The following is a 12875-nucleotide window of genomic DNA, read 5'->3' as shown; positions in this document are numbered from 1 at the left end:
TTTGGGCTCGGGCTCGGGCTCTGGCTCGGGCTCGGGTGATTGAGGATGTTGGGCTTTTTCGGATGTGATGGGCTGGGATTGGTTGGGTTCTTGTTTTGGGAGGGGTGTTGGGGGAGGGGGTTTGTTGTTGTTGTTGTTGTTGTTGTTGTTGTTGTCGTCGACTTCCATTTGGGCGTAAGTTTGGTTGTCATCGTCGGCGTCTTCACCGTGTGAGATGGCGCTGTCTGCTGTTGCGGGATGGATATCCTCGCTGTCGCTGGAGTAATCCGACTGGGAAGAGGCCTGACGCAGTCGTCGTCTCTTGCGTCGATTCTCCTCGATCTCCTCATAAATGCTAACAGTATCATGACCATGTTCCTCCCAGTCGCTGCGGTACAAAGTCCTATCTCGCCAGTTGGCAAGGTCGTCTTGTGTCTTGCGTTCGCCGACGGGTCGCTTCTTTGCCCTGGGTGTGGTGGGGTGGATTTCGGACTGGAGGCTAGGCTGGGGTTGGCCGAGGATCTCCCACAGGTGGGATTCTTCGAGACGGCTGGCTTCTTGGTCGAGTTGTTCGGCGTGGGAGTCTTCGGGGTCGATGGGGGTTTGGTCTTCGTTGTCGGGGAGAGACTCAGCGGGGGAGGAAAGGATGGATGATTCTCGGGAGGAGTGGGAAAATTCGTCTTCGCTGTTGTCGTCGTCTTCAGGCTCGTCCTTTGCGTCGGGGCGTTTGTTCGAAATGCTTCGCTCGCGCGACTCCGCGTCGTAAGGGGCTCGACCCGAGAGAATATCTTCTACGTCGTCCAAGTCCATAAGGACAGGCTTCCAGCCTCGTCGATTGCGGACGTCTTCGACAGTGAGATTGCATCTCCGTGCTAGTCCCACCCACTGATCGACTCGGTCACGCTTCATGCCCAGTACATCCAGGGCAGTGTGGACATCACGGGAGCGTACGACTTTCGCCTTCGCATTGCCCGTCTCCCTCATATTCCTGAGCCGCGACATGGCAAAGAACAGCGTAGAGTGGACGAGACGGCGCGTGACGCTCACGGCCAGCGTGTAGAAATCCGCAAAACCGTCCGCTGTCATGGAGGGGGATTCGCCCGCGAACCCCACGTTGACCCAGTTATCGTCCATGCGTGCGCCGCCGGGGTTCATGAAGAAGCGCTCGGAGAGACGGATCCATGTGCTCAGGTTGAATAGCCCTGCGGTGTGGTATACGCTGGAGTCGGAGTCGAGCTGCGTGTCGGCCTTCTCCGCGTCTTGGACCTCGTCGTCTACTTCTTGCGCGTTGTCTCGGTCTATGATCCACAAGTCGTGGTTTCGCGCTCTCCCGACGTCGTCGTCTGCTTGCTGTTCTTCGAGAGCTAGTAGCTCGGCGTATTGGTCTAATGCGGAACAGCACTTTCTCCCTACGTCCGCTGCGGCCGGGACGTCGCCCAGGATGATTGTCCGCGTGTGCCGGTCCCGCAGATGCTGTCGCTCCAGCCCCCTGTGCAGCAGTCTGAGGAATTCCTGGACCTCCAGCTCCGACTTGGAGCCAATGGCGCTGGCGATCTCCGCAACGCCATTCCTCCCCTTCCGGTGGAGCCAATTGTAGAACACCTGCTTCTCCTGCGGCGTCCAGATCACGACCCCATTCTGCGTGGCATTGTAGTTCTCGTCCGCGGGGTTCCTAGATGGCACAAGATCGCCGATCGCATCTTCCAGCAGACTGTGGTATGCGTCCACGGATTCCTGCCCTAAGGATGTGTAGAGGTCATTGAGGACCTCGTCGCGGGTGCCCCTCTTCGCGCGGAGGTTTATTTTCGCGGAGGATGGGTCATTTGCCTCATGCGATGGGGAGACTGGGCGATTGCGAGCTGGAGGGGACGAAGGAGGGACATGCGCGCGGGTTTCAATGTCGGAGTCCGATGCGTCGTTGTCGTCCGGCTCGTAGGAGCTCGAGCTGCTCATCGTCAAGTTGGATGTCCGGGGCGTCGCACCAAAGACATGGACTCTGGACGAACGGTGGGAACATCACTTGTTCAGTTGATCAGCTCGAGAACATTTTTTGATATCGGCGATGCGTATTCGTCATGGGAAAGAATTGGATTGATCGAGATTTCTGATCTGATAAGGTGTTTGCAGTGTTTGCATTGTACCTTTACCGTCCTCTCTCCATCGTCAACTGAACTACTCCGCATCTTAACATACTTTCAACTCATGGATCTGGATGGCTCTTCGTCGTGGAATGTCGGGCTTGATTCCCGTCCTGCGTCTTTGGAGGCCGTCGACATTCGCATGGCGACCTAATCTACGGCAACAATGGCGTTGCAACGCGACCCTGTCCCCCGGACCAGTACCGCAACAACCTTCACGCCCTGGTATAGTCCTGCGCGACTACCAGGAAGAATGCATTCAGTCCGTCCTGGACTACATCAAGCAAGGCCACAAGCGCCTGGGGATTTCGCTCGCGACAGGAGCCGGTAAAACGGTTTGTACGAAGCCACCGAACATACAACACGGCACCTCCAACTAACCCTCTTTCTCTCCCTCCCAGGTAATCTTCACGCAGCTAATCGGACGAATCCCCCCACGCAATGAAACCGGCAACAGAACCCTAATCCTCGCGCATCGCCGAGAACTCGTCGACCAAGCCGCCGCACACTGTCGCGCGGCGTACCCAGACCGAACCGTCAGCATCGAGATGAGCAACTCGAAAAGCACAGGCACAGCAGACATCACAATCGCATCGATAAGAAGCCTCCTCAGCCAGGACCGACTCGCCAAGTTCGACCCCGCGCGCTTCAAACTCATCCTCGTCGACGAAGCGCACCACATCGTCGCGCCGACCTACCGCGCCGTCCTCGACCACTTCGGACTCAAGGAACCCACACCCGACTCGCCCGTCCTCGTCGGCGTATCCGCCACCTTCGCCCGCGCAGACGGCCTGCGCCTCGGCGCAGCCATCGACCACATCGTCTACCACAAGGACTACATGGACATGATCAACGACAAGTGGCTCGCGAACGCAGTCTTCACAACGGTACAATCAAACGCGAAGCTCTCGGGAGTTAAAAGCGACAGCCGCGGAGACTTTCAACTTGAGTCGCTCGCGCGCGCAGTCAACACCGACACGACAAACACGATCACCGTGCGGGCATGGCTCGCCAACGCCGCCGACCGCCACTCGACACTCGTCTTCTGCGTGAACGTCGAGCACACCCGCTCGCTGACAGACACGTTCCGCGCGCACGGCATCGACGCCCGCTACATCACGGGCGACACGCCGCAGAAGCAGCGCGACGCGGAGCTGGCTGCTTTCAAAGCGGGCGAGTTCCCCGTCTTGCTCAACTGCGGGCTCTTCACGGAGGGAACCGACATCCCTAACATCGACTGCGTGCTCCTCGCGCGACCCACCCGCTCGCAGAACCTCCTCGTCCAGATGATCGGCCGCGGTCTGCGTCTCCACCCGGGGAAAAAAGACTGCCATATCATCGACATGGTCGGCACCGTCGACGCGGGCGTCGTGTCCACACCGACGCTGTTCGGCCTGCACCCAGACGAGATCATCAACGCCGCGACGGCAACAGAGCTAACCGCACGACCGACCCAACAACAACAACCAACCACGCAACCACCCGAAGACATCCCATCAGAAGACACCAAGGCCACAGACTCCGACAACAACGAAATCACCCTCTCCTTCACGAAATACGACACCATCTACGACCTCATCCACGATCTCAAATCCGAGAAACACATCCGCTCGCTAAGCAGATACGCCTGGGTACGCGTCGCCAGTAACACCACCACCCCCAACGAAGAAAAATACATCCTCTCCGACGACTCAGGCTGGCTCACAATCACCCGCTCCTCCTCCTCCCCCCCATCCCACCAAAAAGACGCAAAAGAACAGCAAGAAACATACACCCTCCACCACGTCCAAAAATACACCTCCCCCACAACCCTAACCCCAACCTACACCCGCCCGCGCCTCCTCACCACCACCACCAGTCTCTCCTCCGCCGTGCACGCAGCAGACACGTTCGCCTCAGCGCACTTCACAGAGCGATACATCTCGTCTCAGCAAGGGTGGCGGCGCGGCCGGGCGAGCGCCGCCCAAATCGCATACTTGAATAAGGCGAGGATAAGGGAGGGGAAGATGCAGAGCTCGGATTTGACGAGGGGCCAGGCGGCGGATTTGATTACGAAGTTGAAGTTTGGGGGGAAGGGGAGGGTTAGGGGGGAGAGGGTTGCGAGGGAGAGGAGGGAGAGGGTCGTTGAGAGGAGGGAGAGGGAGGTTGAGAAATTGAGGAGGGAGAGGATGGTTGGGGTTGGGCCTGTTGGGTGGTGATCTCTCTTCTCTCTCTCTCTTCATCTTTTATATTGTATGATTTTATTGCATCTGTATGCTTGGGATTGTATATGTATGTATTATCATTCTAGAAAGTTCTTATGATACTACACTTGTACTCCGCACGTTAATAGTCAAATAAGTAGTATTATATATCCCAACTCCTCTATCATAAAGTAACACGCTGCGATCCACAAATCTATCTATATCCAGATCCACCTATATACAAGACATGTAAAGCAACCCTAGCCCTCAAACGGCCTGTCTCAGCTGTAACCCAGCAAGCACCCTATCATAACATGGAGCCTCCATCCGATCGATCGATCGATCAATAGATATGAAGAAAGAAAAGGCAGAAGAAAGAAGTAAAAAGAAAAGATGATGTACAAACCGAGTACCGGCCGGTGAGGTAAGAAAGAAAACAAAAGATGTAAAACCAGAAACACCGCTCAATAAGCAATGAACTAGCTTAAACTCCGTAAGTGTGGCCAGCAGACCTGAAATGCAATAAAGGGAATAATAAGTTTGAGGAAAATAGTTGGGGTTTGCTGGGAATGAAATCGTGTAAAATGAGGCGGTAAAAATGATAAATTAGGGCTTTTTCTTCATGCTTCCGGGTTCGCAGACGGTGTCGTCTTCCTCGAGGGCTCGCCATATTCGTCGGATGGAGAACCCGCTGCTGAAGAGGTAGATCCCTACTAGCCACGCCGAAAGGATATTGGTGAGGTAGTGCAGTAGATAGGCGTAGGAGACGCCGTAGACGGCGGAGTAGATCGCGATGGAGAAGAGGATGATTGAGGTGATGTGTTTTAGCCTGGTCATGTCAGCGGTGCATTCAATATCACTGGTAAAGAGTGAACATACCGAGAGGTGACTCTGGGAATCATGGTTCCCGTCGTCATGGCTTCAACAAGAAGGATGAATGGCATTACAGACATAACGTTATGGTGCGAGGAGAACGGCATAAACCAGTGCACGACTAGGTTATGAGCCCAGACCAGAAGGACCAGGATGTTGATGGGTAGGATCCACAGCATCAGGATGAAGATCGAGTGCGTGTAGTTGGTGAAATTGTAGGATGATGTAGACCTCTGCGCGTTGTTAGTCATGTTCGGACCCGAAGATAGATGCAAGACTAACCGTTTCTTTGGCATGCCACTGCGCCCGCACACACGTGGCTAGCTGCACGATACATGCCACCAGATAGGCAAACTGATACGGGATGACCGTTGATACCAGCATCAGGAGGACGGCGGTGGTGATGAGTCGGCGTCTCGGGGTGGCTGTAGAAAAGCTAAGGGTGTTCCTAAGACATCATTAGAGGGAACCCTACAAGCATTTCGTATTCCACTTACTCTTTATCGTCGCGCTTGATGTAGCCCGACTGGCTGTTCAAGTACCCGTAAATCGAGGACATAATGAACAGCAGACCCATAGCAAGATAGTTGACAATCACGCACACCCCCACACTGATCAGGCCGAAGATGGGCACCAAAAACCAGAAAAAGGCATCTTGCGAGCCCAACAGGAGGTCGTTCTTGGTAAAATCAACCGGCGCCTCGGTGGCGTTGATTTTCCAATTGTATGGGTCATCACTCGGCGGTAGAACGGTCGGCGTCGCCAGAGAAGAGGCTAGCAAGGACATGGCGAGAAACAGGATGGGCAAGGACGAACGGAGGGCTCGGTCGAGACCCTCGCCAAAGGTGATGAAGAACCCCGTGTCGTCGTAGACTTGGAACTGCTTGCGGAGGACCAAGGCAACGACGAGGATCGGGAAGGCGGCGAACACCGTCCGGTACCGCATCACCAGCTCGCCGAGGCTGCTGGCGATGTCCACCGTCAAGTAAAGATCCACGGTGGACTCGCTGGTGGGATCGGTCCACAGCTGGAACGACACCCCGCCGAGGGTCGCTTGGTCGCGCAGCGGGGGTGGCATGAAGGGTGCCACACCGTGCAGGTTCACGTTGACGTCCTTCACATTGACGAAGAACTTGGACTCATGCGGGTCGGGAATCGACTGCCGCAGGAGGGGCGCAAAGAGTTCTTGCCGATTCCCGTCGGTGCGCCGCACGACCCGGAGCCTGTAGTCCAGCAGACTCGAGTGGAGGGCGGGGATCTTCAACTCGGTGAGCATGGGACGACTGGCGGGCAGGCGCACTTTCAACCCAGCGCTGAGCAGACCGCCCAGGCCCATGCGAGCCCGGATCATGGAATCCGAGCTGTCGGAGAACTCCGCCAACACCCAGCCCTTGGTGGGTGCGTTGGCCTTGTCGATGACCGCGACAAATTGGTGCTCCACCAGATCCTCCAGATCGTACTGAAGATACGAAAAGGGCCGGGTCCGATCGTACGGGTGATGCGACGTGTGGGTGGACGCCGGCAGGTGGATCTCGTCGTCGGCCGCGTTCTTGCAGGCGAGACGGGTCGCGTCGGCACTGCCCCCGGAGAGATCCATGTTCATCGACAAGGCTGACGACAACTTGCCATCGTGCAGAGGGAAGACACTGCAAAACAGGACCCCCAGGCTGCCCTGATCTCCGGTTTTGTCCAATCCCTGGTCGGTCAGGAGGGTGAACTTCTTGCCCGACACTCCCTGGGGCGGGATGGGGAGGAGGTGGATGCCGGGACCCTGGCGGTGGCCCAATTCACGGAGGACCAGCCGCTGGCCTTGCGATAAGATCGTGGTTGACTCATCCTCGAGGGTCAGCATGGTGCTGGGTTCTTTCTGGGCCAACGTCCGCTCGGCCACCGATTCCAACCCCGTCAGGTACCATTTCTTGAAGATGCGCATGCGTTCCGCCCGGGGCTTGGTTTGACTGGCGCGCCGGACATCCACCACTTCAAAGAGCGACTTGACGATGGATTTCCGGAACTGGTCGCACCAGGTGATGGACAAGTGATCCATCCCGATCCAGACGTCGGGAATGGTGGAGGTGAAGACGGTGAACCCATGGGTCTCCGGGACCAGCGACGAGATGCTGGTATAATCGGAGGGCACCACGGTGTCGCGGGAGCCGCCGGCGATGGAGATGAGGGTGACATGCCACAGGGGGTTGTTGTTGGCCCAGGTCTGTGAGTAGGCCTCGCGCCAGTAATCGTTGATCTGCTTGTAGGTATGGACGACGTCGGATTCGAACGACACGGGGGGTTTGGCGTGGGGGGCCGACATGGTGATGATGGTGTTGACGGAGTTCGCTTGGTAGTTGGCCATGGTCAACGTGGTCCGCGCCACGATGCCGCCCATGGAATGGCCCACGATGATGATGGAACTCGGATCGGGTAGATTGGGATCTCGGCGTGACGATCGCCGCGGATCGTGATAGAGGGAGAGGATGTACGCGATGGCTTCGTTCACGTATTCGGCTTGGTCGAGGAGGGTCTGGCCATGGAAGGCGGCCATATCCTCGTTGAAGTCGATCATGAAGAAATCCAGGCTCCGGGTGCCGAGGTTCAAGCGTTCCTGGTCGTGGCGGACGACGTCGGCGTAGTGTCTGGAGGCTTCGGCGGCCAAGGATCGGACCTGCCGATAACTGCCCGCATTTCCGGGGAGAAACAGGACAGGGGCACCATTCAACTAGACACGGATCACAATTAGCGAATTGTCTATCTTCCTCGCGAGTTCCACCGCAGCACACTCACCCCGAAATTGTCGCGGTTGTACGGATCAACACCGGCCTCCCGGTAGAGATAGAGATTGTATTTGCTGGCGAATCGCGTATGTTCGGTGTCGAAGCCCTCCATGGGCAGGAAGGCCGGGCTCATGACGGGAATGCCACAGCCATCCCCACCGGTCTGCCGGGCGGAGAACGAGCGGAGGATGGAGAAGAGGAAGGTCGAGGCGAGCAGGGTGGTCAGGGCGGTCAGGATGGAGCAGGTCCAGGGGCTGCGCAGACGGGACGAGCGAGCGCGCTGGTGCGCCTCTGGGGAGGACTCCATGGGCAGGCGCTGGGATGCGAGGGGGATCATGAGAGGAGCGGGTTTGGGCTCGTTGGCGGCGAGAGTGACGGTGGAAGTGGAGGACAAGGTCCTCCACAGACCAGAGTTCCTGGATCGCGGCGTCGCGGCGCCCGTGGAGTCTTGACGACGGAGGTCGAAGCTGGTACTGGTGCGGGTTACCTGCGGACGCGATCTCTCCGGCGGATCGAAAGTATTCGGGGCATGACTCGGGTCGAAGGAAGTGCGGGGGATCAGGGAATCTTCAGTGTCGTCCTCGACCGGCGAACCAGACGAGCGTCTGTGCATTGGAAGAAGTCGCGATGGTGGTGATACTCATCCAGCAAGGGAGGGGGGGGGGGGGGGGTTCGAAGGTCGGGGAGGAGGAAAATCGCAGCGGCGGGAAGGAGTGGGATTAAGCGGCAAGGGGATCCGAATTGAGGTGTCTCAAGGAGTCGTTTTCAGATGAATTTTCCCTGTTGTTTTGTTTGGTGATATTGATCCTCCTGTTTATTTCTGGATGGACTATTCGTCAACAAGAGTTGTCCCTGTTTTTCTGTAATTTTTCCCTTCTAATTTTTTCTTCCTTATTCGCCCCTTGTCTTGGATCAAGACTTGGCTTGGAGAATGTTAGCTAGTCAGACCGGGAGAGCCGAACGAGTGGCAGGCCGACCGAGACGGAGGTATCAACGAGAGCCGACTAAACGAATGAAGAGTAAGACAAAAAAAAGGAAATTCAGAAACGAAAGAAAGAAAGAAACGAAAGTGGATAGCAGAGGGGAAAGAACGAAGGAGAGGGAGAAGAAAAAACGCGAGAGATGAAGAGGAGAAAGACTGGAAACAAAGAGATTAGATGGGGTGCAAGTGGACAGGACGGAGTATACACGGGTTCCTGCTATGCAAGGCCGCAGACGGGCAGCCAGCCTTGGCGTGGGTTTCGTTCTCAACGGTTCAGGATGATCATCCTCGATCAATGTTTAATAGTGTTGATTTGATAGAGTGGATTTGATCAATATGATTATCAGGAAGTAGAAGGAAGTCAAGTTGAGGCTTGAGGTGTAAGATTAGTAGTAATATATACCCCGTTGAACAAGCCCATACTCACCGGTCATCACAGATAAGAACAGGGAAGTCCAACCATGATATCCAAAACAACAACCAGATAATGCCCAAGGAATCCTCCAATGTCCTACACGTACGACCGACCAGACTCAAAGAAAGAAGACCATTACGCCATTTGGAGAAGCCTCTACTGCATCCCTCACCAATCAGCGATGCCCGTCTAAAAACGCCTAATGAGCCATCCATGTCGTGAAACCCGGTCTATACAGTCATCTACTATCCTCTATATGACCTAGTACTGGGTACGTTAATTAGGTAGGGTAGTACTAGTAAGACAGAAATATACAAAAGCAGCCTCTCCCCCATCGTGTCACTTGTTTGTTTCCTCTTCTACCTAGATCTCATCTCTAGATCTCCCACACTTCACCACCACCATCCACCTCCAATAGAATGATTCCTCATTCTGTAGTCTAGGTAAGCATACATTACTCTCTTTTCCTATATGATGAATATATCCCCAGCCACATGATGATCCACACCCAAAATGAATAAGTAAAAAACGTGACCGGACGGGCCTACAACCTCGTTCAATGAGCACAACATTAAGCAGACTCTGAGGCTGTCTATCTACCTCTCGCATTGACGATGTTATATCAATATCAACATCAATCGCTAACCTATCTTTGGACTTAACTTAGGATAACCCACCCGACAAACTGACCAACCTGACCAACCCGACAGATAGACGTCGGTTCCCGACCTACGCAGTGACCCCTACAAGAACCAAGAAAAAAGACAAGAGAAAGAGAAAGAAACCCACCGGAAAACTAACCAGTATAAGCAAACATCCCCCAATCCCTCCTCCTTTTAGCGTCCGGGGTAGGGGCCGTCCGTCCAATAGATCTACAGAGGATGGTCTCGAGGCCGCGTCACGGGCTTGGCGGTGACCTTTACTACGACTAACTTAACTTTCTACGTCCAACTTACTGAGGTGGTGGCTTTAACCCTAATTTGGACAGGGTTGGTTGACTGATCCGATACGTCTGGTTGAGACATGACTTGGTGGTGAATAATCAACATCGAGGAGAGGATTTAGATTGGTTCAATTGTTCATTATTGACTCTAGAGATCGGTATATAATTCTGAGACAGCCGTTGATAAATATAGAACAAGTTCATAAGCATCCCCCGCATTGTCACCCTACATCGTCCAGTCCAGTACCATATATATCATTCGTCATGTCGCATCCCAGCCTTCTCAGGATCGGCCTCCGTCCCCCGCTGAGCGGTCACCTCCGCCAGATCCGCGTCGTGCGCAACGTCAAACTGGCGACCCAGTCGCTCGGGCCCCAAGAACGTCACCAGGATCGTGTAGGCGTAGACCGCCCCCATCAGGATGCAGATCACCCGACCGTACTCGTAGTGCTTTTCCCCGTCGGTCGACGGCAGCGGGAACCGTTCGCCAATGGTGGCTTCGATCGTCGTGCTCGCCGACGAGACCAGGTTGCCCAGCTGGTAGGCTGTCCCCACGGCGAAGGTGCGGATAGACCCGGGGGAAAGCTCCATCAGGTGGATGGGGATCACGCCCCAGGTGCCTTGGACGCAGAACTGCTCGAAGAATGCTGCGGCCATGATACTCTTTGACGAGACGAAGGTGTATGGGTAGAGCAGTGCGCCGCCGACGATGCTGATCACGATGATCGAGAAGCGTCGTCCGAAGATTTGGCTCGACCAGCCGATGAGCGTGCCTCCGGTTAGGGCGCCTAGGTTGGCGACGACCTGCGTCACGGTGACGGCGTCTTTGGAGAAGTTATATTGGTTTTCGAGCATCGTTGGGTACAGGTCTTGGGAACCGTGGGACTGAAGAAGGATACTATTAGAATAACTTCATCATACCAGCGAATGGATGGGGACTCACCATGAAATTGAAACCCGTCATCAATAGGACCAGATAGAGCAGAATCAGCCAATGCCGCTTCAACGCGACTTTGCCTTCCGATAGGAACGTCGACGTGACGCCTCCTTGGAGATCCTCTCGGGTAGCCTGTCGCTGACGGAACGTTTCTGTCTCGGGGAGACAGAGACGGAAGGCGATGATCAAGACAGGAGGGCAAGCGCCAAACCAATACAACGGCCTCCATCCATGCGGTGTAGTATCGACCAGGGCCCGAGCAAACGCAGTAGCCAGCAAGTAGCCAAAGGCGTAACCCTGCTGGAGCAACCCTGAAATAATCCCCCGCGCCTCCATGGGACAATCTTCCAAAGCGGTGGCCGCGGCGTTCCCGTAGAGACCGCCCATGGCGATTCCAAACAAAGCGCGACAGGCGAGGAACTGTTTATAGGTCTGGCAGAAACCCGTGCCGAGCTCCAACACGATAAACAGGACGTTGTTCACAATAAAAGGCCACTTGCGACCCCAGCGGTCGGCGGCAATGCCAAAGGTGATGGCGCCGACGGATCGGAGCATGAGCACGAGGGTGATGCCCCAGGTGATATCAGTTATCTCCTTGCCAAATTCCTTCGCCAGCTCCGACGTGGTCAACGAGACCGTGAAGAAGTCAAAGGCATCCCAGCTCCACGCGAAGAATGCGACCTGGGGGGTTAGTTCATTTTTCAAACACCAAGAGCGTGTGGACCTACCGAGAAGAAAAGCCACTGCTGCCTGTTCAAAAGAGCCAGAGAGCCGAGCGGGTTTGGGACCGAGTTCATTGGGGGGATTAGGGTTGGTACCCGAGTCACCAGATATCGCAAGACACCGACGTGCTCCATTTCATCGTCATCATCTGGAGACGGGAGCGGACGCGCCGCAATAGGCTCCTGTTTCGTCGTCTCCGCCATGGTCAATCTGGATCCGAGTGACGAGAAGGAGAGCGGCGGGAGGGGAAGATTGGATAGAGATAAGGCCGAGGGGAGAAAAGAAATCCAGGCGGGGGATCAGGCGGGACAGGTCAGAGCTCCTTTAAATGAACAGCGAAGGATCAGAATGCTGGACGCGGACCGGTACAGCTCGCCACAGCGGATAGTATAATCAAATGTCCCGATGAACCCCGCAGAGGGTGAAGACTAGCCCGAGTCGTTGTGGCTAATGAAGAGATGGGCGTTCCAACCAGTCTGAGACATGTCGTGTGCCGATCTCTGACTCGGTACTGGATAGTCAGCTTGGATGTTGATATGGGGATGACGGTAATAATCTGGGATTGGTGACCCAATGAATAGAATGGATCCCTTGCGTTAGATATCGATCGGTATTATGAGTGTGATGGAATAAGTTGGGATGCAATAAGAGAAGGATGTGGTGTTTATGACCGCATGAACTAGAATGAGCTGGAGGTATCTCGGTACGTGTTAGTCTACTATACTACTATTATATTCGGTGACCCGCCAAGCTTTTACTCCAGATGGGCCAAGCTTCTCTCCACAATCTCCTCTCTCTCCAGTTTCCACTTCTCGCGTGTCCATTCTCATCCCTTTGAATCGACATACATCTTCACATCCATCCCATTCCTTTCCATCCTATATCCCACATACAATAATCAACACCCCAGAATCACGACAGGTCCCCCCAC

The 12875-nt window shown here is 55.1% G+C and overlaps 4 protein-coding genes across 4 annotated transcripts; 1 reads left to right on the top strand and 3 right to left on the bottom strand.

The window, feature by feature from the left end:
• Window positions 1-297: 297 nt before the first annotated feature.
• On the bottom strand, window positions 298-1932 carry P168DRAFT_214693 (uncharacterized protein; the record flags this gene model as incomplete). The annotated part of the gene is made up of 1 exon (XM_024833074.1): window positions 298-1932. A coding segment is annotated over one exon (1635 nt), but the record flags the coding sequence as incomplete, so codon positions are not given.
• Window positions 1933-2191: 259 nt separating this feature from the next.
• On the top strand, window positions 2192-4315 carry P168DRAFT_326760 (ResIII-domain-containing protein; the record flags this gene model as incomplete). Its single annotated transcript, XM_024841161.1, has 2 exons — window positions 2192-2452; window positions 2519-4315. The coding sequence occupies 2 exons, from the start codon at window positions 2192-2194 to the stop codon at window positions 4313-4315; spliced, it is 2058 nt and encodes a 685-aa protein (XP_024693610.1).
• Window positions 4316-4471: 156 nt separating this feature from the next.
• On the bottom strand, window positions 4472-8615 carry P168DRAFT_267891 (PGAP1-domain-containing protein). The gene is made up of 5 exons (XM_024835066.1): window positions 7955-8615; window positions 5671-7889; window positions 5456-5621; window positions 5180-5406; window positions 4472-5129 (listed from the first exon to the last, which is right to left on the bottom strand). The coding sequence occupies exons 1-5, from the start codon at window positions 8555-8557 to the stop codon at window positions 4907-4909; spliced, it is 3438 nt and encodes a 1145-aa protein (XP_024693609.1). The 5' UTR covers window positions 8558-8615; the 3' UTR covers window positions 4472-4906.
• Window positions 8616-10506: 1891 nt separating this feature from the next.
• On the bottom strand, window positions 10507-12211 carry P168DRAFT_252044 (sugar transporter family protein). Its single transcript, XM_024834298.1, has 3 exons — window positions 11950-12211; window positions 11228-11902; window positions 10507-11169 (listed from the first exon to the last, which is right to left on the bottom strand). The coding sequence occupies exons 1-3, from the start codon at window positions 12145-12147 to the stop codon at window positions 10540-10542; spliced, it is 1503 nt and encodes a 500-aa protein (XP_024693608.1). The 5' UTR covers window positions 12148-12211; the 3' UTR covers window positions 10507-10539.
• Between the last annotated feature and the right edge of the window lie 664 nt (window positions 12212-12875).

Source organism: Aspergillus campestris (assembly GCF_002847485.1).
Source record: "Aspergillus campestris IBT 28561 chromosome Unknown P168scaffold_5, whole genome shotgun sequence".
Lineage (NCBI taxonomy): Eukaryota > Fungi > Ascomycota > Eurotiomycetes > Eurotiales > Aspergillaceae > Aspergillus > Aspergillus campestris.
This window is presented reverse-complemented; position numbering and strand designations above follow the sequence as displayed.

Bases quoted from the DNA above. Each gene is read 5' to 3' on its own strand.
- P168DRAFT_252044 (XM_024834298.1), bottom strand. From the start codon at position 12,147: ATGGCGGAGACGACGAAACAGGAGCCTATTGCGGCGCGTCCGCTCCCG. The intron at 11,903-11,949 runs GTAGGTCCACAC...CTAACCCCCCAG, and splicing joins AGCAGTGGCTTTTCTTCTCG to GTCGCATTCTTCGCGTGGAG. The intron at 11,170-11,227 runs GTGAGTCCCCAT...ATCCTTCTTCAG, and splicing joins TGACGGGTTTCAATTTCATG to TCCCACGGTTCCCAAGACCT.
- P168DRAFT_267891 (XM_024835066.1), bottom strand. From the start codon at position 8,557: ATGCACAGACGCTCGTCTGGTTCGCCGGTCGAGGACGACACTGAAGAT. The intron at 7,890-7,954 runs GTGAGTGTGCTG...ATCCGTGTCTAG, and splicing joins ACAACCGCGACAATTTCGGG to TTGAATGGTGCCCCTGTCCT. The intron at 5,622-5,670 runs GTAAGTGGAATA...ATGATGTCTTAG, and splicing joins ATCAAGCGCGACGATAAAGA to GAACACCCTTAGCTTTTCTA.